This window comes from Vanessa tameamea, chromosome 18 (genome assembly GCF_037043105.1).
Source record: "Vanessa tameamea isolate UH-Manoa-2023 chromosome 18, ilVanTame1 primary haplotype, whole genome shotgun sequence".
In the NCBI taxonomy this organism is placed as follows: domain Eukaryota; kingdom Metazoa; phylum Arthropoda; class Insecta; order Lepidoptera; family Nymphalidae; genus Vanessa; species Vanessa tameamea.
This window is the reverse complement of record NC_087326.1, coordinates 9,564,172-9,588,316: the sequence shown is the minus strand read 5'-3', so window position 1 is coordinate 9,588,316 and position 24,145 is coordinate 9,564,172. Positions and strand designations below refer to the sequence as shown.

The following is a 24,145-nucleotide window of genomic DNA, read 5'->3' as shown; positions in this document are numbered from 1 at the left end:
CTGCCCGCATTGTTGACATTTCGTGACACGTGTGACGTACGGTACTGGCGAGTAGAAAATACCATAACATTAAAATAAAAATAAGTAACAGACAGTAATTTAATTTTTTTTATTGAAAATGATATTTTAAATACGTTTTATCGAGTCAGCTATTTATTATTTTTATGTTGATAAATAGATATATACTTATCATATCCAAGATCTACTAGAAACAGTAGTCCCTATTAAATAAAAATAAAAACACACAATCATTTAGCAAACAAAGTGTGCAAATATATTTATGATTACAGAAAACATGTATGAATTATCGTATGATAGGTACATTCTAGAAAATATCGTAATCCTCTCAATGTAGTTTCGAAAGAAAGAAATACCTTTTTGACAATGTCAGTGTCATTGATAACATGAGTTTTCACTGATAACTCAGATTGAACGCTTATCAGAATTGATACGTACTGACTGACATACTCGTAGTGTACTTTATCATTGTTTATTGGTACACATGTTATGTTAAAAAGGGTCTTTATTAATTTTCTTCTGCTAATATAATCTTTATATAAATTTCTAAAAAAATCGGAGTTGTAGTATAAAATTTAATAAAATAAAATAAAACCAAAATGATTATCCCGATCTATGTCCGGTCTAATATCAATGATATAGATTACTAATAAATAATATATTACTTTAAAACAGTTAGATATATATATATAAGTATTAATAAAACTAATTTTAATGTAATTCACACGTCATGGTTAACCATGTTTAGAGCTGTAGAAATGTCAAACGACAGTGTATTTAATATTATAATTGGCTATAAGTTTACGCAGTCGTAAAATGAACATAACGTTCTACCTGTAATTTACTGGGACCTATCTTGTTTACAAATGTTTACTTAAATATAAATAGCATATCAAATTTTTTATTACAGTTTTCAGTTACAAATTATCGAAACTACAACAAGAATACCTTAAAACATTATAATATTTCGAAAATAGAATCCAGTATTGTATATAAAAAAAAAATAGTTGAAGAAATACAAGTCTTGCATCCTCGAACGTAATTGTTTTTCAATTGACACTCGTAATGGTCTAGTTAACGAAATGCAGGAACCGATTTAATTTTTTAATATTGTATAAATCCCATTTAAGTCAAAACTTTTGTACTAATAATTTATCATAGTACATATTACATTTGTACCTGGCCACCACACTTTAGAGCAGCGTGGTGGTCAGCTATAAAACCTTCTGCAGGTGATGCTTTTACAATTTGAAATTTCGGGCTTATTTTCAAATAAATAGGTTATATATATTTATAACTTGAAATATTATAATGGGTCCGTTTACGAGTTTTATATTATCGTTTATTAAATATTCTATTATGTTGTGGTTAATACATATATATAAAAAAACGGATCTATTTATGTATTTATTAGTTATGACAAACAAATAAAACATTAAAATTTTCCTTTAACAGTAAATATTTAATATGGACAAATAGTCTACATTTATACAAAGTATTATACATATTTTTACTAAGTCCATAAATATACACAAAATAAGTATTTACAGTAACTATTTTTAATTCATTTTTGTAGAATTAAGGACTTAATTATAGCAAAAAATTGTACAAAAATATAATATTGTTTATTTTTCTACAATATCTTATTCAAAATATTTAATAGAACATAACAAATATGAAAAACATTCAAAGATTTAAATAACAAAAGTTTTTCGCGACTGTACTTTATTGCTGATCACAGATTTCCCAATTAGGCTTAGTTTATTAAAACAAACCGATTCGTCGTAATCCGAATATTCTATTGTAATCGATATTTCAATCGTTGATGCAATTGGTGACGTTTTGCGACAGTTATAATTGGTGTGCGAATATAGGTAGAAAACAATTTTGAATAACGAAGCAATTTGTATGTTAGACGTCAAAAATTAAAAGTCGGTCTAGAATATAGGATATGGTCTAGCATCCATTATTTTAAAATGCGACACCATAAAACATATCTATGCAACCAAAATTATAGCGAGACTACTATCTAAATAGATACGATACGAATAGTGTAAAAAAAAAATATTGAAAAATTACATGAGATTTTTGTTGATGTTGAATTTGGATTAAAAAAAAAAGATTACGTATTTTTTCTAGTGTCGTGTCAAATAAATGCAGCATAGCATTTTTTTTCTTTGACTACAATCGTATAACATTCAGCCCAATAGTTAAATGTATAATAATTTAGAAAAGGGTCTCGATTATTAATGAGATTTCAATTATGTAAACGGGTCACCGTTTAAACTAACAATGCCTTTGGAATTCCTATTCCAAAAAAGACTGCTATAAAAGCGGTTTTTTTTTAAATGCATCTTTATATAAATATTTATCATATTAATTAAAATCTTAGTGTTAAGTGTCTTTTAAACATTGAATATTTCGAATAAACAATATTTTGAAGCTTCAATAGCGCAATTATTCAAGAGCCGCCTAGTGATGTAAAAAGTCGTAGGTTCGATCCTGACCCATTGAGCTATTGTCGTGCCTACTCCTAAAACAAGCTTTACGTTTAAGGGGATGGTTAGATAGGAATATAAGTAATTCCTTATGGGTCATTGCTACGATAATTTAAAAAAAAAGAAGAACAAATTGATGCAAAACTTTTTATAAATTTATGACACACCAATGGAAAATGAACGCCACGAAAGGAGAAAGATTGGAGATGGCTCCATCAAGCTTCAATACAGCATTTCATTCGAAACATGCAGTTTTTCTCACGATGATTTCCTTTTTCGAACACAAAATATGTTATAAACAAAATTAAGCACATGAAAACTTAGCGGTGCGCGGATTTGAACCCACGATACTCAGCTTATTTATAGGGGTTATTACTACTTACTTTACTTGCTGGTAGATATTCTACCGCCAAACAGCAGTATTGTATTCCGGTTTGAAGGGTGAGTGAGCCGGTGTAACTAAACGCATAACTTAGCTCTCAAGTTTGGTGGAGCATTTGCAATGTACGAAATGTTTAATATTTTTTACTGATCTGAGCTAATGTCTATGTGACCTTATACCATCAGGTGGCCCATTTGACCACCTACACATCTTATATAATAAACATAATCAGCCTGTAAATTTCCCACTGCTGGGCTAAGGCCTCCTCTCCCGTTGAGGAGAAGGTATGAAGCATATTCCACCACGCTGCTCCAATGCGGGTTGGTGGAATACTCATGTGGCAGAATTTCGTTTGAAATTAGACACATGCAGGTTTCCTCACGATGTTTTCCTTCACCGCCGAGCACGAGATGAATTATAAACAAATTAAGCACATGTAAATTCAGTGGTGCCTGCCTGGGTTTGAACCCGAAATCATCGGTTAAGATGCACGCGTTGTAACCACTGGGCCATCTCTGCTCTTATATAAATATATATATATATATATACAGCACTACCTAGAATTTAAAAATAACACGCCATACTTTCCTCGTGCAATTTAAAACGTATGAAAACGCAAGAACGTTTACCTACAAAGAATGTTTTGTATTTTTATCATTAGGTATAATACGTCGCGTACGGATCGTTTCCTGTTTGCCAAAAGATAAAAAATGATTGGCTATATGACAAATATGTAGGTAGGCTACTTACCTACACGTTCAGATTTAGTCGCTTCCCGTCATTATCTAGCTTTACCGTTTTTTTTATGAGACGGTACCAAATTTTAAATGTTTATATAGTTACGTAATAACCGCGGCGGCGTTTTAATTTTTCACTACATGAACCCACGGCTTTGCTTTTGAAATATATAAACTTTATAACGCACATCGTCAGGCCATATTTTAATCCCATTCATACATAAAATAACACCACACTTGATGAACTGTGCATCTGAAAATTAATTAACACATTAAGTTACCGTACCTACTCATCCCACACACACACACAATCTCATACATTCCACTTTTTATATTATTTTTATATATTTTATTTTTATTTATGAAGAAATGATCTTATACAAATAAAAAAATATTTTGTTAATTCTTGAAATCATCAAAGAAAAATAGTCAACTACAATAATTATTATTACTATACTATTGTTAATTAATTCTAAACGGTTACAAGATACGATTGACTTTTAATAAAGCATATTTAATACCTTGCGCCGTTAGAAATAAGGGCTAGAACATTTTATTTTGTTTGTAAAATAAAATGAGGTCAGTCGATGCAATACGCTAATTTAATAAAAACGCGTACGGTATGTGATGGTAACAAAATATACATCCGAAAATAGACATTAATACATTGTAATAAATTGTAAAGTACCATAACAGTGTTTAATGTAAATTGTTATTTAGAACGGATGCTGGCTATAAGTATAAGTTTGCACATTGCTTAGTGAATTTTTGTCCGCAATGGACAAACACAAGGAGAGTTAACTTAGCTATTGTTATTATAATATGTCATATCGTGTGAAGTTATTGAAATAGTAAGCAATTTTATTAGTATCGTGTGTGGCCAGATCAAACTTTTTTTATGAAATTCGACCAAGACCTTCTGTTTAAATGCCACAGCATTCATTTGATTTAGTTCCAATTCGCTTTGTAATAAATACAAAAAATAATTTTTGATGCTATCATTATGGATACATATATTTAAAAAAAAAGCATTTCTTGCGAAATTCGGATGACCGAATGTTCATTTTTTTTGCGTAGTCTATAAATGGTTCCCGTTTAAATACGCGAACGTTTTACATGTTTTGATAAATAAAAATAAAGTTCATTATGTAATCATAAAATTAAAGCAAAAAAGCGCTTTAAATTCATTCGTCACAATATCAAATCAAATCAAAATATACTTTATTCAAAGTAGGCTTTACAAGCACTTTTGAATCGTCATTTAACAAACTATTTAAAGTAAAGCTACCACCGGTTCGGAATGTAGATTCTACCGAGAAGAACCGGCAAGAAACTCAGTACTTACTCTTTCTCAACATCTAAAAATACAGTCATGTTAGTTAAATACAATTATATATGTATGTTGTGTCTCCTGCCTGGAAGTCATATACCTAACTAACTTTAGTAGATTAACCAAACTGATAAAAAACTCATTTTCTTATTAACCAGTAAATATCTCGCTGCTAAGCAAACGCCTCCTCCAACTTTGGAGCCTATACCACCACGCTGCACTAATATGGATGATGGATATGGTTACTTTACATACATATACTACTGGACGACTAATTAGCAAACTAGGATCAAAATGTCTTACAGCATTATGCCCTAAATACTTTTCAATTAGGATAATCGGTCTGTTGTATAGTTAAATGCACTTTCAACAAAGCCGCCACATCTCAATTGTACCAGAGGTCTTGCCTTTAACTATCAATATCCCATTGAGGAAACATACGATTATATATTTGGGGCGGGAACGCAGCGACTTATGAAACATGACTTATGAAACTAGTTAAATCATCATTAGTGAGATTATGACCTTAACCGCTAAACACAAGATGAATATTTATAAATAATTTATGTGATACTATTTTATAAGCACATCAAAATTTACTCGCTTCGTAACTTGCAACAGACAGGCATACAGTCACTTTCGCATTTTAAATATTAGTATAGATAAAACGTAGAATTTCTAAACGTTTTAAGTCGCCCTATGTTTTCAGAGTTACATCTTAAAGTTACAATTGCATTGTGGCCTGTCCTAGATCTTAGATAAACGCCTATCATTAGGACTTCTAAGCACCAACTAGTGATCTAGGTAGCACGCGGGTAACAATTTCTTATTCTTATTAAAAACAATCTATACTGATATTAAAAAGATGTAAAATTTGTCTGAATCTCTGGAACTGATGATTAAATTCTCAAATTTTAACTGTTTTAAATCATATTCATATCGATACTTTGCATCGGGTCTCTGGTTCATTAAAACTTAAAATGAAAACAAAAAAAAAACAAATTTGGAACACGGATAATTTACTACGAAAGCGTTCGATTATCTGTTCAGAATTAAAAAAAAATCATAATAATAGGCAGCCGATGCTGCGTGTGTACATTGGTCTTAAAATAGACAAATTCTCATAGTACACGGATTGTATTAATTATCGAGTAATTACGGTAATTGATTATGTAACGATAATTTTCACGTGTTCTTATGATGAATTCTCTCACGACTTCAATTATATTTATTGCTTTTGTACGTAACGGATGTACGGTACCGACATAATGTTATGCAGTGAGCAATAAAGTTAAATTGTAAGTATAAAACTTTTTTTTAATTACATATTTCTTTCTCCGTCTTCGGTTGGATATTCCTCGTATTCCCCTATAGAATACTGAGGGGCAGCAGTGTGATGACTGCAAAGGGGGAAAAATAAAACAAAGAACATCTTAAGTCTATGTTGCCAAAATGATTATAATAACAAGTCGGAATTGTGCACCGTATTTTACGATTTAAAGTTATAAAATATAAAATCACCTCATTAAAACTATAACCTCTTTTCACGGGCTTTTAGGGTTTCGTACCTTTAAAGGAAAAACCGGAGCCGAATCACGAAGATCACTTCGTTGTCCATGTGCCTGTCTGTCTGTCCGTTAAGACCATTTTTCTCGGGAACGCGCCGTGGTATAAAGTTGAAGTTAATACCGAATACTGTAGTCCCTTGGAGTTGTAAAAAAACAAACCACTGAGTCAACGCAATAAATATATGGCCGTTTAATATGGCTCATTTTCCATATATTCGCAAAGGGAATAAAAACTTATGGGGTACGTCCCGTTGATCTAGAAGCAGTAGGATAAAATCCGAAAACCGGCAAATCTTTTAGTACAATGTGTTGGTACGAAACCATCAGTACGTGAATCCGTCTCGCACTTGCCCGGGTATTTTTTATTCATCGGAATGTAACTCTATTTGAAATATTATGCGGCACAATCGCGAATGACATTTGGTACTAAGAGGTCTATTGAATTAGATTGAAGTAAATTAGTATGTTTATCTCTAAAATTATATCTCCCACTCGACTTTTCATCTTAACGGCGTAATTTATGCCCGTCTTGAATATGGATAAGGCGAATGCTGCTGTTAAAATGCTAAGCGACATGATGCACGTTGCTTTAACTGGTTGAGATATATACCAATAAATATATATACATATATAAGAAAGAAAATATATTGCTTAAAAGTAATATACAATTTGTCAAATGATGTATAATTTGAATATACATATTTAAGAAACTATTATATTGGATTAAAAATTACTTACATGATTTTTTTTTTAAGAATTCTTATGGTTATATATTTTTTTTCATTTATGATCATTTAAAATGGCCAATATGCAATTTGACCGACACGGTCATCATCACAGACACGGACGGACATCATCAAACAATAAAACTTTCATTCTCGCTTAACAGTCCGATGGAATGGCCTTAACAGCCAAAGCGAAAGCAGACGCTGAATCTGCTTTCCAATGTATGGGAACACTGCCTTCCTAAATCTGGGCTTAGTTGTTCTGGACAGTTTTTTTTTTTAAATGCGGAACCTGAACTCCGGAGCCATTAAATCAAAACGGCAGTAATTACTATATATGATGCTAATCCCATATCTAAATCAAATTTCCACGTTACCTCTCAATAGAAGTCACTTAGCCGCCATTTTTAAATATACTTTGTGTACTGTCCAATTTCAGTCTTTAAATTTTAAATGATCTCTTTCGTTTCGTCACAAATTCATAATTGTTGGCCCTTTGTTCAAAAGCCAACAGTTAATTGTCGTAATTGACCGATAAACACATTCGGTGATACTAATTAAAGAATCAATTTAGAGTTAAATAAAATTGTCTCCTCTTTAAACTAATTAGGTATCATGTTTAGTTTTGGAAATCGTGTTAACACTGGCGGGTAAATAAACTTTACAGCTAATTTGAATGAAGACATAATGTTATTCGAACATTTCATTTCCTCGACATCCTTCTCGATTTAACATAATAAATGAAAAGAATAACTGAATCAAATTGTCAATATGTCCAGACCATGGATAGACAGGCAGGTGAGTCGTACCATCCACGCGAGAGCGACATTCTATATAACAATACAAAGTTTAGTTACGCCGATCACCGTGTGAATAACACAGATGAATCTGAATGTAAAAGAAGACCTACAGCTATTTAAGTCTTATTTATAAATTCGTTACCAACTATTAACTTGGTGGTAGGCTATGGGTAGGTACCATATTCTACCGCTAAACAGCAATACTTAATATTATTGTGTTCTGGTTTGAAGGGTGAGTGTTTGTGTAACTACTGGCGCAAGGGGTATAATATCTTAGCTCCCAAGGTTGGTTGCGCTTTGATGATGTAAGGAATGTTTGATATTTCTTACATCGTTAATGTCTATAGGCGGTGGTCACTACTTACCATCAGGTGGTCCTTTTGCCCGTGCAACTACCTATTACATTAAAAAAAACACTAAAATAAAAGTGAAATCAAAGCTTGTGAATATCCTACTGCCGAGGTAAATCCCCCTCTCCCGTAAAGAAGGAAAAATCACCAATTTTCACTAATAAGATACTCTCACGTTATATATATATTTGAAAATATTCTACTACGTTAAAAAAAACCGTTTTTTTAATTAACACTAAAGCGTTAATAGCTACGAAACAAATGAGAATATATATTTAATGTACTGAACTGTTTCGTCTCTGCCTTTGTATCATTAAATACAAGAACTCAAAGCGATCCGTAATTATAGTTGTAAGACAATTAATCACGTACGTTTTATGGCGGTGCAGTACGACCTCCCTGACTGGAAGATATTCATTGCTAGTATTTAATATTTTATGATACGATGGTGCCGTTAACTATGATTTCAACAACTCTATAATATGTTTTTATGTTATTACAATCTTTACTAATATTATAAATTCGAAAGTATCTATCTGTCTATATGTTGCTTCACGGCGAAATCACTGAACCGAATTTGATGTTAATTGGTATGAAGCAAGCTTGAACTCCAAGAACTCTAACGCCTGACGACCAAACCCTAAAACGCGAGCGAAGCTGTGGGCGACAACTTGTATCTAATGTAGCTCTGGTATCTTGTAGTGATACAACGAACACGAATATTCCTGTTTGCCGAATATCATCATGAATATTTAAAAAGAAAATCCCGAGGCTGAAAACATTGACCCATAAATATTTTTCATTGTCACCGCAGCAAAATTTAGTTCTAGCGCTGGGTATGAAGTACAGAAAAAAATAAATAGCCTAACGCTTAAAGCCTAATTAACAAATGTTGTGATCTTTGAACAAATATTTGTCAGTGTAATTAAATCCAGTAAAAATAAATTCAAAGTATAAATACTTTTTAAAAAAAGCTTTTATTTAAATGCTCTAAAAAGAAGAAAATAAAATTTTCCTTTAAAATTTTAACTATCAATTTATAACCTCATTATACACAATTTCTTTAATCATAAAAGCTTGTCGCGAGGTTTTCGTAAGTACATACATAGAAGTATTTAATTAAACTGAAATAAAATAAAATGAAACTTAGCAGATTAAATTACTAAATTATATGGTACTAGTTAATTTACGCAAGGTTATTACGCGACAAGCTTTTATGATTAAAGAAATTGTGTATAATGAGGTTATAAATTGATAGTTAAAATTTTAAAGGAAAATTTTATTTTCTTCTTTTTAGAGCATTTAAATAAAAGCTTTTCTTTTAAAAGTAATTTTACTTTGAATTTATTTTTTACTTTTTAGTTATGACTGTCTAGGTTTCTGAGTCTATTCATCTCATTCAACGCATCATTGTTGCATGGTCGTTTACCGGTTAATTTCGAACAGTCTAAATCTTCAATAACAAGACCTTCTAATGATTTTACCCTACTTAAGGCCACGTATGCTTGACCAGAAGCAAAGAGCTTCTTGCCTAAATAAACAACGGCGTGATCGACAGTACTACCCTGCATTTTGTGTACTGTGCAAGCCCAGCATAATATAAGTGGCAGAATTCTTTGTTCCACGGTTCTGTGACTATATTTTGCTGGAAATTGCACAGACTTGGCCTGAATGAGGTGAACACCGTCTTTTCCGAAATCTATATGGACGGATGGTACATTGGATTAAGAGTGACGTCAGAATATTTTTCAATTTATTCATGACATCCTCTTTCATTTGACACCCATATTACATAAGTACATAAAAAATAACTATTCTGCTATCTCGAATGTTCCACCATATTGGACTTGTAATGACGTCAAGCAGCTTATCGTGTATTGTCATCCAAACTTAACGTGTATACAAATTTTCAGCCAAATCGGGCAAAGATATCCGCTTCAAAATTGAGTAGCAAGATTCCACCCGCACATACATATATACATACATTGCAGGTTAAATAAAAGCTTTTAAAAATACTGATGTATATTTAGTACCTTATTCGTATCCTTCGTTTATATGTATATATCACCTTGTATATATGTGTGTATATGGTAAAGAAATGCAAGATGATTAACAAATCGTTTAAGCGTTATTAAAGATTTATTGAACCATATATATAATATCATTTTTAAAATAAATGCAACGCATTTTATTGACCGATCAATAAAATTCACTTTTAATATTGTTTAAATTAAATTTTACATCTGTTGAGTCAGCTAACGAGAATCGTAACACAATAAGGCTATAACTATAAGGATACGTCTTACCTACTTGGTTTTTTAAGGCTTTTTTGTCAAGGAAACAATTATATTCAGGTCAAATGAAAAAGTTTATGACGAAATATTTATTTGTGTTTTATATCCACGGGTATATGTTAGTCACAGATGTGGAATGCAACAGAGGATACACCAGATGCAAAAACTTTTTATTCGTTAAATTAACTTAATCATCTTTCGACATTTTTGGAAGTTAATTATGACATCTTCGTCCAAAAATATTTTCATGATTTGAGATATAAAAAAATATTTTATCACGAAAGGTCAGCTGTCGTAAATTATATAGATAAAATAACATTTATTAATTTTTTAATTTTATTTTTATGTTGCAAGATTTTTTTTTTGGAGAATAAAGACTGTTTACTTATGTGACTGCTTATTAAAAAAAACAAATTTACTCTAAAAAATATGAGTAGGTTATATATAAAACATAATATATAATCTTATTTACTTATAGTTTACAAAACACATTATAACCTCAATAGATACAATATATATTATTAAAAAAAAAAAACAAAATAAATTTGTTTTGACAAGTGTTTGTCTATCGATTTACAGCCAACGATAAGATTATTTAATTTAATCACTTTTTTTTACTTTTAACGACATTTTAATGAATAGATTACTTTTAAGGCATCGACCTAAGAGATAATTACACCAATTAGTTTAAGGAATATATTTAGAATTTCTTAATCTTAATTGTCTGTGGCATTTACCTAAATAGTAACTGACGTTATAAGTATTCAGCGTCGTACAATTGACATGTTTACCCTTTTTTAGTTTTAAATGTGTAAAACTACATAGCTACTAAGTTCATGATTTTATTATTATTATATTAACTAAGATCAATTATGGCATATGTGTATTTTCCATTTACAAATTACATATAATTATAATTAGGTATATAATTATATTTTTTTTCCTTGTCAACAGTGGCAGCAGTGTGCATCCTATTAGAAGTAGGAGCGTTACCAAGCAGACGAAGCGGGTTCCGATGCAATGATCCGGACCTCTCTTTCCCACACACAGGAGACACTATATCTATCTCTCTCATCGCAGTTATCACTGTCATCGTCCCGTATCTAATTGTGAGTATTTTAAGCAATAAAATTATCCATTTAATTCGACCAGTCGTGAAGATTTTTAACTTTTTAAATATCCTTTAATTCAACCTCAGAGCTGTGAAAATAACCTAGAATATTTAAACAATACTTCATAAAAATAAGACTTCTACAAAAAATCATATTAAAACTAAATTATTTTATCATTTATAATGAATGTTTTCGATATATGTAGTATATAAGTAAAAGATAAAAAAAAATCACGCTGTATACATCAAATTCGAGATTGACAACGCTATTTTGTCTTTTTACTCTTCTCCTTGCAAATACTCAATCTATATACAAAAATAATATGTATACAATATGAGATTCTCTTCTTCACAAAAAACCTACGACAAATGATTGATTATATAACGAAAAAAAATTCAACAACCACACTAGTGACAGACATCTTACCCTGACATTCTAATACAAAAATTCGATAAACATTTAAACATTTTTTTTAAAGTGTCGTCCCCGAAATTTTAAACTCGATACCACACCCCATCGTTTATATAAATAAACATAAATAATAGTCACACACAAAGGATGACATTATAAAGTATATTGTTTATATTTGTTCGTAACAAACTTCTGTTTGTCTAAATTCGCGCTTGCTCATTAACCACACATTGTATTCGCGACACGAGAAAACATAATAATTTACATTTCAATCGATACACAAATATGTATTTGCATTGCAAAAAAAAAACAATTATCGACTTCATGATTTTGTTAACGTTTTCGCTAATGACAAGGTTATTAACAGTCTTATTTGAAGTTTAACAAAACGAATGTTCGGAACAATAAATAAACGATGTCAGAACTCATAAATGACATAAGTATTGATAGTTTGTTCAGTTTTTTTGATCGCTGATTAAGCTCCGATTTAATTGATTCGAATACGGAACGCTCATTGGTCGCTTATGGCAACATCGGCTGCAATCAACCGATGACAATTCAGATTAAAGTCATATCAGTTAATCTGACTTTGATCAGCGATTTAGTAACTTCGAAGTTAGACTTAAACATGATCTGCAGTATAATAAATCACTAGACCAACGAGACAATTTCATAATTAAAATAAATGACGTCAGGTAAATAAAATGTCTAAATAAAACTATGTAAAAGAAATCATTATTTCTATAAATACGCACTCAAAGACAAAGCGTTTGACGTTAGAGTGCATTATTACGTAATAAAATTAATGTTGGTACATGAGTGCAGTTCCAACACTTACGCAATCATTCAATTGCAGTTGTGGGGTATTGAAACGATCCTGCACAGAGACGATGAGTATACTATCAAGAAAAACAAACTACTGGCAAGTGCTCGTACCGCGGCTTTCATATACCGGGACTATATTTACGGAGCAGTGGTCAATTTAATGGTACTCGAGGTGGTCAAATGTGTGGTAGGCTCGCCACGACCCACATTCTTCGATTTATGCGAGCCGGATAAAGCTAGAACGTGTAATGGGTAAGTTGTTATATTTTATTACATAAAAATTTTTAACACTTGGCAACACAGTTATAAACAACTTTAAAGATGGAAGAAGAACGCGTCTCTATTTACTTTCGTATCTTTATAATAACACGTCTGTGTGTGTGTGTGCGTCTTTTTTTTCCGAAACTAGATTATAGATCATTATGCTTTTTTTTAAATTGTTATATTGCACCTATGTAATACAAGATTGTTATATATTATTTGATTTAATTAATATATTACATAAATTATTCAAAAATTAATGAATTTGTATTCGTTGATTTCCACACAGGATAGATAAATTTAGGTCTATATAGGTATGTATTATTTGAATAAATGATTTCCTTACTACTAATTTTCTAGCCGGTTCTTCTCATTAGAATCTACATTCCGAACCTTTAATATTAGTATTCAAATATGCTTTTAATAGCTCAACCTCAAGTAGCTGTATAGAAAAAATAAATTAATAAATAAATATAAAATATTAGATATTATAATTATTAAATTTATTTTAATCAAATTATTAGTCGATATATATTAAAACTAGTTACCCGCCCTGACTCCGCACGGGTCAAATAAGTGTCTAAACATAATTTAGATTGAAGAATAAACATCAAAAATAAGTTCTGGTTTTTGTCTGGCTAGGAAAGTTGAAATGTTCGGCTCTTCTTCACTATAATTATATACCTAAATTTAAACCTTCCTCTTGAATAACTTTTTATTGATGAAAACCGCTTTAAAATTCGTTACGTAGTTTAAAAGATTTAAGCGTACAGGCGGAAGCGACCTTATTTTATACTGCGTTGAGATTATTGTAAGACTAATATGTACTTTTTTCTCAGGTCAGAGTATGTTAGCAGTTACACCTGCACGTCTGCGAGATACTCCCGGTACCTACAAATTGACTCCATCAGAAGCTTCCCTTCTGGACATACGTCCTTGTCCGTATACTGTGGATTATTCTTAGCGGTAATTTTTTTTTTATACTCAAATGTAAATTGTAAACATATTTTTTTACTGTTCCAAATTTAAATATTTAGATTTTGCTACGGTTAAACTTACCAATTATGACCTGAGATACGAAATTCTATATTGTATTTTGTATTCGTGGGTTCAAATCTATATATATTTGTTTGAATTTGTGTAATGAAAGAAAATATCATAAGAATCGCCGACCTTTATCTGAGAATTTTGAGACTTTTGGGATTAGGATTTTTGGGAAAATTTATAATTTTTTTACTGGATGCATTTGAACACAGAGCCGGATTTCAGATTTCGGGTCTCCTTGATTAATTATTTTATTAAAGGAAACGTGAAGAAATAAACATGTCTCAGTTCTAAACCTATTTCTAAAAGATACGACTTTTTCTCAAATTTGCAGCATTGCTGTGTTATTTCCTATATCTTTTGACCTTAGCGTCATACATCCCAATTTATATATAATTGTGCATTTTGAATTGTGTAACCGTTATGCGGTCAGAGTTCCCTCGTGTTAGCCGCGTTCAATCAACCGCCCCACACGGAAGTAACATTGACAGTGACTGCTCACTTAATTAACCCTGAAACACTACAAAATCAACCCATGGGTTCCGTGCAGACCAATCATAGACCAGGACTAGACAAGTTGCCTATCGATTTAGGAATGCGTTTGAGGAAAACAAAAAAATGTATGACAATTATTTAAGTACATACATTACATAAAAAATAGGCGTCGCGGGACACCAAGCTGAAACGAAGTTGCTTTTTGACAGTGAAATAAATCACTACTGTTGAAAATTATTGAATGACAAGAAATAAAATTGTCATTAAAAATTCCGTATCAATGAACTCAATAACAAGAAATGAGTAAATTATATTATATAAAACAGTATATAATAGAAAGAAACACAGGGAAAGAAAAAACAGGGAGAGGTCGCGTAGAGGGGGCTTAAAGCTTTTACCTTCCGAGACGATTTCTGCCAGTTCACTCGACTATAAGCCGTGGACTTCGTTCCAAAACATTCATCCAATAGTTAACCCCTCCTAATTACTGATCACTTTACCTTATATAAGAAATTTAATAACGGTTTGACGACCTCCGTGGTCGACTAGTATGTTCATTAGTTTTCTATATTGTCTTGGGTCTGGGTGTATGTGGTACCGTCGTTACTTCCGATTTTCCATAACACAAGTACTTTAGCTACTTACATTGGGATCAGAGTAATGTATGTGATGTTGTCCAATATTTATTTATTTATAAGTAAAATTGTTAATCGATTGGTGGCATTATGTCAGATAAATTTTAATTGTTTAATTTCTTTTTTAAACTCAATTTGATATTTCACACGGTCAAAGAATAGACGGTATACAGTTTACACAAAAATATTCGACTGCAGGTTTTAAAGCGTTACGATTTATGTATATCACTGTTACAAATCAATCACGTATAGTTAAAATAGAAATAATATAAAAGATTTCTACTACCACTGTTTAAATTTTACAATAACCCGGGGCCTAATCTTTAAATAATAATATATAATAATCCTATCTACTAATATATAACGGCTATGATACGATTTTCGCTCACACTCCGATTTAACTTGGACCGAAAAGCAATTGGATCATTACATTTGTGAAATTGGTAATCGACTGAACGGCAACGATTTCGATTCGATTGCGATAAACTTAAATTCAGGCATATTTTTAGTAGAAGTAGAACTGGGCTTTATGTTTGCCGGTCTAGAGCGATACAGCACGCTCGTTTTATTAATATGGCGACCTAACGTTCGGTATATAACGCTTTGAATTGAGTGAGCCAGTATTTGACAGTGTATAGAAAAGCTTATATTCTAACAGCGAATGGAAATGACCACTTATAATCAGAATACAAAAATCTTTTTTATTAATCATGAAGTCTTTAATAATATTTGAATTTCGAATACTATTAAGGCACAGTTATTAAGAATTATAGTGATCCTAGAATTGATATATTTTAAACGAAAAAACATTGCTACAATATAATATTATTATTTTCAGTGGTATCTCCAAAGACGAGCATTCAGCTGGCACAATCGAACAGTCCTGTTGGTACCACTCGTCCAGATCCTCTGTATCATATATGCGGTGGTGTGTCCACTCACAAGAATCACTGATCACCGACATCACTGGTGGGACGTGCTAGCTGGTGCAATTGTGGGAATGTTCAGTGTCGTATACACGGTAAAATATTTAAAAATTTAAATCAAAGTATCTTCCTTCAAAATCTTCGCTTATTTATATATTGTCAAAAAACAGAAAAAAGTGCTAAAGACCTATGAGGATTTAGAGTACTCAGCAGCTGTTTTTTTTTTAAATTAATTTAGTAAGATATATTGTATAGTAACAGCTCTGGTTTATACGACAATAGAAAATATAGTATCCTTGTCATGTATAAAAATTCAACTTAATGAGTTACTAAAACAGTTCAAAGTTTCAATCCGCTTATAAAATACAAATTTTTTTTTGTATGACATTGGCGTACGGGGAAATGGTAATATTTAATAAATTGGTACCCTGACGGGATTGAACAAAGCTCTATCACCAATTGAAGTCATAAGTAAATCCGCGACCTTAATTTATATTTTTATATCCCAGGTCCTAGTTCTTTGCAAGAACTTCTCCCAGCCAGCTGTTGTCAGCACGAGTGATATATCCAGCAGTGATGGTAACAACCACCAGTCAGTACGAAGATTGCTCTCCAGTCAGCCAAGGGTTGTGGTCCCTTAGCCGCAGGCTGTGTAAGGTCTGGACAGGCCTTTAAACTTCATTGGGCATCGGTTTCGATGATATCCCAAAACATGGACAATATGTAGAAAAATATTGGATACTGTTAGTGATGTTGAGTCAGTTGAAGATCTGGTGGTTAGTTAATGTGATTGTGATGACGCGAAGGTCAAGTTGATTACGGGATAAGATACATTTGAATTGTGATTGGTTTGATAAAAATTATGTATTTTTGAGGTTAGACGTTTTCAAATATTTTTATGATCTAATAATCTTTAGAGATACTATTCTATACTAAACGTAGAAAAATTAGATTGCTCAAAGTCGTTGAATCATTCTTACGTAGGTATTTAAATTTTTAATAATAGTAATAATTTGTATTATCTATAAATATTAGCCAGAATAAATAAGTACCTACGTGTGCTTTTAGTAAAAAAAAAAATACAATAAATTTTCACTTATTTCGTAAATAATGGCCGACTTTCATAAATAATTATAAAGATTATTTATATTAAATAGGCGTTTTAATCATATCGCCATTATATGTGTAAATAATTAGAAATTAATGCATTACTTTGTCTTGTCTTAGTAGAACTGATTTAAAAGAACTAAAAAAACATAAGACATAATTAATACATATTTCGTATAAAAAGTTATACTTAATATGTGTTTACATTTTATATTCATAACAAATGACATTTAAAACTGACAATTAAATTAATTATTTTTCATTTAAGTATATGTTTCTGTGGGTCCACTACGATGTAATAAAAATACTCATTTAAACATTTGCCGTATAATCAGTAATCCTGTTTTAAAAATCTTTTTCTTTTTTAATCAATGAATGTCATGTACAAAATAAACTTTATAATTTTATAAAATAAAAATTATGAAAGAAATTAAGAAGCTGAATAATAAAAAAAAAAAACGTTACTTATAAAATTAATATAAATAGTTGTAAGCAACAAACGACAAGCGGTAACGTTTGGCGCCAAATATTTTTTTTTTAATACTATCTGTGGTTAAGTTTTGATCACAGTCGGAATAATAATTCCCAGTGACAAATTTCGTACGAGATGATGCAATGTTAATGAACATTAATATACATTTTATGTTCTATTTATGATTTAAATTAGGGGCTTACAAATTTATAAGAGAAATTAGTAGTTGACATTTATCGATTGTTGTAAATTTATAACTTTTTAATATAAAATAATTTGATTAATATGATGAATATAATTACTAAGTTATTTATTACCAAACGAAAGTATTTAATGTGTAGTACCTGCTCTAGTCGTAAGATATTAAAATATTTTTTATTTTGCTATAAACATTAATAGTAACTTAATTCCATAACCCACCTTCATAGATTTTTAATTAAGGGGCAAAAAGTTGGTTCTAATACAGCTTGCTTACCTAATATTATATAATGTCACATATTTTAAGAAAAGACAAGGATTGTTCGATATATATAAATACACTGTAACTTGACAAATAAATTATGGATTTAAAAGTAACATGTTAACCGAGATTACTACACTGATATTGTGTTTTTATTTTTTTATATTGTTTTTTTTTTGACATGGGTAACATTTAAACAGTATAAGGATAGCAAATAAAAATGTATAGCATCTCCTTGTAGTACACTCAATAAATTATGCCATTTTTGACACGGAATTAATCTGTGCCAATAATACTGTAAATATAACGCAAACAATGAATTTCACTGCTATATTCTGTCTATCAACTATCAGTGTAATATTGATTTTATAAAGGTTTAAAATATAAAAACTTTTTGGTTCGAATAATATCAAATGCGCGCATACCTTAATAATATTAGAGTAATATTACCTACTTATGTCTTTTGTAAATTATTCTTCGGAACATTCCTTTGCATTTAGTGTGTATTTTATATTGTAAATATTATAAAGTAGTGCGTGTCTGTATGTGTGTATATTGATTTCAATAAATGTCTAGATCAAATTATTTCCTTGTTTTATTTTATTTTTTTATTATAAATAACCTTAAAATTGTTGCCAGTATTGAATTTATAACTCGTCAAAATTGTAAGTAATACATACGAATTATATATTTATTATTGATTTATCTTATTCTATCTATAAAGATAAATATAATCTGAACCCGCTTCATGAATTAATGCATTATCGGCAGACTGAATATCTGGGAATAAAGTATATTTAGCTGTATGTAGTCTATAGACCATTCTTAGAAATATTTATTTTAAGCTGGATTCCTTTGTAGTATGTTTACAACTGTCTACAATAGCTTGCATTAAAGTTACATACTAAAATTTCTGTGCCATTTACGAGTAGTTTCATGTGTAACTATCGATTAAGCGTTCGAATAAAATCTTAATCAATAATAAACAATAGAAGAATTGTCATTAGATAGAATATTAATAACACAATGTCTACTAAATATTTTGCATAAAAATTGTCGATTTTATGGCAACACTAATACAACTATTAGTAAATTTCGTATAAAATTAAAAAGATATATTTTTTCATTGCTATCTGGACCACATGTTTGACAGATAACATATGAAAAACATCTTTATATATTCATTCATTTATAGTACAATTTTATCGATCCAAAAATAAATAAGTATGCAACACGCGAGCCGAGAATCGCGCAGATTGTGCACTGCCATAAATTACTGACAGCTACGATATAGGGCGAGTACTCACTAGCCATTTTAATATCTACACTACTTAATAAATATATGACGTTCTATCTGGACCCTACCCATGTAGGGCACAAGTTTGAGCTCGCCGGCATTTAAAATCATGATTCCAGTGTTCTTATTTTTCATATTTTTACCCAAAGGCACTTGATCTAATATTCTAAGATGACACTGATACATTTATACAAGTTGAAACTTAACTGTGTAATGAAATATATATTATTTTGATGAGTTAATAGTATATATTTCTTGGTGTAGCACTTGTGCAACCTTGCTGTAGGTACTTAGAATTGGAAGGGAAGTATAGGAACATAACATCTTAGTTCCCAGGGTGGCGCATCGGGGATATGAGGAATGATTTTTTTTTCTCAAATAGCAATGTGTACAGACAATGGTTACCATATCATCAAATAACCCATTTGTCAGTCAACCGAACTATATAACATTAAAAAAAAAGTTAATAACGTATTCTCGACCGATTTTGAACACGGGTGCCATTCGAAAGGGCTTAACTGCGCAGAGCAAACTATTGTTTAAAAGAATCTGCTTAAACTCAGATGCACTCTCTATTTCCTTCACGCCCAAATCCGACACGCCGGGAAATAATTCCAGTTCGAGTCCAACGACTTTAAGTATTTTACGAGAAATGGGTGTGTGCATAAATCCAACTTGCGGATTCCGGGCTGTTACTGAAAAATTTACAACAGAAATACCCAATATCTTTTTAATGGTCCGACGACCGTCAGGACTAAACTTGAATCCAGGACCTCGGAATCTCTTATACGCTATAGGCCTATGGCTATAGGGCATAATGGTACTAATTATTGTCAGGAAAACATCATGTAGGTTACCTAGAGGCATTTTATGTTAACTTTATTTAGTATATACTACTTAAACTTTATTCTACAAATTCACTATATTAGTATTATGTAATTTGTTAGGTAAAACTTACTCAGAACTATACTCAACGTCTTAAAATATCGCTGTTCGTTGCGAAAAAGGAGATAGATACGTTTACATTAAAGGAAATAAATAGATTCGTCTTACATTGTAAGAGATATTTTTCATTTATGTATCTTAAATTATAACTAAAGGATCATTAATAAAAAGGTATTTTTAAGTTAAAATGAAAAAGATAAGAAATATCATTTAGTAATGGCGTTAGACTTGTTTGAGCGAAATGTTGCAACCTTGAATACTCACCCTTGCTGCAGCCAAAGTAGATACCTCTCAAAATTGCAGTTAATTCTATGCATATTATGCACAAGCCCTTACTTACATAATTTAGACGCCCTAGGCATCGGACTGGCATTCAGTGAAATGCTAGTGGATAAAAGAAAACATTAGAGATCGTGTTCAACGCCCACGCCCCATCCACGTTTAATGTAATATACTAAATCAACATTTTCTAAAAAACAATATCAAATAAACTTTATTCAGACACACATTTACATGCACTTTTGAAACAATAAATAATGTACATTCTTAATATGACATGGAATTCAGTAGTTCCTGTTTTATAAATATTATTAAATTACATCATCAATATCAATTTATAGTGTATATATCTCCGTAAAATTGTAAATACCGTTAGATTATAATCTATCTCGCGAGATTTTGAACCGTAACATACTGCTTACAATTTAACTCATTACTTATCACTAGAATAAATATATCGAAGTTAATTTCAATTATGTCATATGAACACAATTTTTCCAGCATTTTTTGAGCATCTATATTATAATATTGTATTGAGTTCTTACAAAATCTTAACCTATTCGTAGTGCAGGATGAACTTAGCGTAGACAGTAAAGACGTGGTCACTCAACAAGGCGCGTTCTTCGACGTTAAATTTTATCTGCGTGCAAATCTTACTCGCTTGCAATGTGTGATTTCATGAAAAGGGACGGAAGTGCCTAACAGGAAACGGGGCATATTTGATTTGATCAATGACGTCAGACGGTTGCAACACATTTTCCGAGAGGATATAATGTTAAAGGTGCTTATTACCAATATGACATGTCATTATACTATTGTGTATTATATAATGTAAGAGTCGCTTGTGTTTGCAAAAGTGATATTAGAAAAAAAAACATATGGTCTATTAAATACGAAACATCATCTTTGACGTTAGATAAGACATTTTTTTTTTATGGCATTGGTTGGCGGACGAGCATATGGACCACCTGATGGTAAGTGGTCACCACCGCCCATAGACAAAGGCGCTGTAAGAAATATTAACCATTCCTTACATCACCTATGCGCCACCAACCTTGGGAACTAAGATGTTATGTCCCTTGTGCCTGTGATTACATTGGCTCACTCACCCTTCCAACCGGAACACAACAATACAGTGTACTGTTACATACCACTGAACTTATAGTTTGAGTTCCCTTAATAGACGGATATCTCAATGTTACTGATATAGTGAAGAGATATATCTCCTTTGGACCAGTAATTTGATTTGCCTTAAATCAAACATTCTTGGGCGCGATGAAAGTTCGCATGTGCTGTTATACACTTTCGAATTAAATACCGTCAAAATCTATTATCAATATAAAGAAAAATCTCGAAGATCGTTCGTATAACACGTCTATGTTAATTTCTGATGATGAATTTGTGAGACGGAAATATTGCCCTTCAAACTTCAAAATCAAACAGAAACACTAACTAAAGTGCAATGTTCATAATTTAATTAAACTCAAGCAAATTTTGTAATAAGTATTAATTGCACTTTCCCGGTTATTTAAGTTTGCTTTTATTATTTATGGGGTTATTCGAGTGTAAAATTAGCGTAGCTACTGCATTATCAAAGTTTATTATTACACTAATATAATACGGATGCGTTTTATGAAGAATCATTTATCTTATTAAAGTACAATATCTTCTTTGTAACTAGTAAAGCAGAAAATGGCAGCTTAATATGGACTATCAGCGCTTTGAATCATATATTCGGATTAATATTAACTTATTTAAATTAATGTAGATCATTAAAATCTTATTTCAAACTGTAGCTCCGTGCCTTTTCTAATTGGTATGGCACTTTTTTTTGCTACTAGTAGATATACGAGCAATGTGCCACTTGATGTTAAGTGGTCACCACCGCCCATAGACAATGGCACTGTAAGAAATATTTATATTAAATTCCCCATTTATTTATATTAAATTTAGGAAATTAATTTTGAAAAATGAACTCCTGCTTTCCTATGTTTATTAAGAAACATTATGCTTTTAAATTTCTTTCACCGTCTAGCACGGGATCAATTATAAAAACAATTGAATCAAATGAAAGTTTAGAGGGTTTGCTTTGCAACTTTAATCTTCGGTTAAGATTCGTTTAAGAAATCACTGAGCCATCAGGTCAACTTAAAAAACTTATTTGTGTATAAAATCATTTAAAATAACGCATTTTAAGGCTCACTTAAATGCTTGGTTGAGAGATGCCAGCTCCATTTGACACCTTATTTTACCAGTAATTTTGTAATACTTCTGAAAACTTACTCAATTAACTTTAATTTTAATATATTAATCTTAAAGCTACTTTAATGCCATCGTACGATCCTTGCTCTAAATCTAGGAACAGGCGGCGTAATCAAGTTACTCAAATATTCGCTAATATTGTACTTACAAAGACTGACGCCGGACTTACTTACCTTGTAAAAGTTACATACTCTATAATATTTCTTTATAATTACACATGAGTGAGTTAATATCGGATCCCTTAGAAGGCTATCTTTCTGAAGATTTTCTCTCGGTAAAGAAAGGAAATATTGTGTCAAAATAGGATCACTTCGAAGAGGTCCAAGCTCCTTGTTCAAATCTCTAGTTTGACACACGTTGAAAAGTTCTACGGGTTTTTCTTTAGGGAAATTTGAAGTAACAGAACGAAATTACGAATTTCCCGAAGCACGGAAATCACATAATACACATCCGATATCTTTGATCTCACACTGAAATATCGCCCTTCGTCACAATATATTTAAAACACTATTATGTACATACAATAAAATCGATTAGTTTGATAGAAGCGGTAATAAGCCTCGTATGAACCGTAAACAGGAGAAGTGAAGGCAAACTTGTAACACTCAGCCATAGTAGTCGGAACTATGCAGACTCAATCATTTCTGGGGCAAAGTGTGTTTTGATTCTATAATAAAACTTTGCAGAACATTTTACATTTATCCATGCCGAAGCACTTGACCAAAAAATATCTCACTTCTCATAACTGTTATATATGCTAGGTTTGTTACACGATCATTCCAGAACAACTGAATAGATCTAGATTATACTCTGGAATAGCACAAAGGTAGCTAGTTTTTATCCCGTAAATGGCCGCCCATAGACATCTGCAGCACCGGGGGGCTTGCAGTTGCGTTTCCGGCCTTTAAGAAA

At 31.2% G+C, this 24,145-nt stretch overlaps 2 protein-coding genes across 3 annotated transcripts in view; one reads left to right on the top strand and one right to left on the bottom strand.

Moving 5' to 3' along the window:
• Positions 1–19,035, top strand: part of LOC113398515 (phospholipid phosphatase 2-like) — a 91,015-nt gene extending 71,980 nt beyond the window's left edge. For both annotated transcript variants that reach the window (XM_026637283.2, XM_064217755.1), the window contains exons 3-8: positions 11,657–11,811; positions 13,082–13,302; positions 14,151–14,277; positions 16,324–16,506; positions 16,921–17,083; positions 17,118–19,035. In XM_026637283.2, coding sequence (XP_026493068.1) covers positions 11,657–11,811; positions 13,082–13,302; positions 14,151–14,277; positions 16,324–16,506; positions 16,921–17,052 — 818 coding nt within the window. In that variant the 3' untranslated portion in view covers positions 17,053–17,083; positions 17,118–19,035. The remainder of the gene's footprint in view (positions 1–11,656; positions 11,812–13,081; positions 13,303–14,150; positions 14,278–16,323; positions 16,507–16,920; positions 17,084–17,117) is intronic.
• The window catches only part of LOC113398882 (threonine--tRNA ligase 1, cytoplasmic), a 52,577-nt gene continuing 32,097 nt past the window's right edge, over positions 3,666–24,145 (bottom strand). Inside the window, exon 12 of the mRNA XM_064217753.1 lies at positions 3,666–3,675. The gene's annotated coding sequence lies outside the window, so the exon portion shown is untranslated. The remainder of the gene's footprint in view (positions 3,676–24,145) is intronic.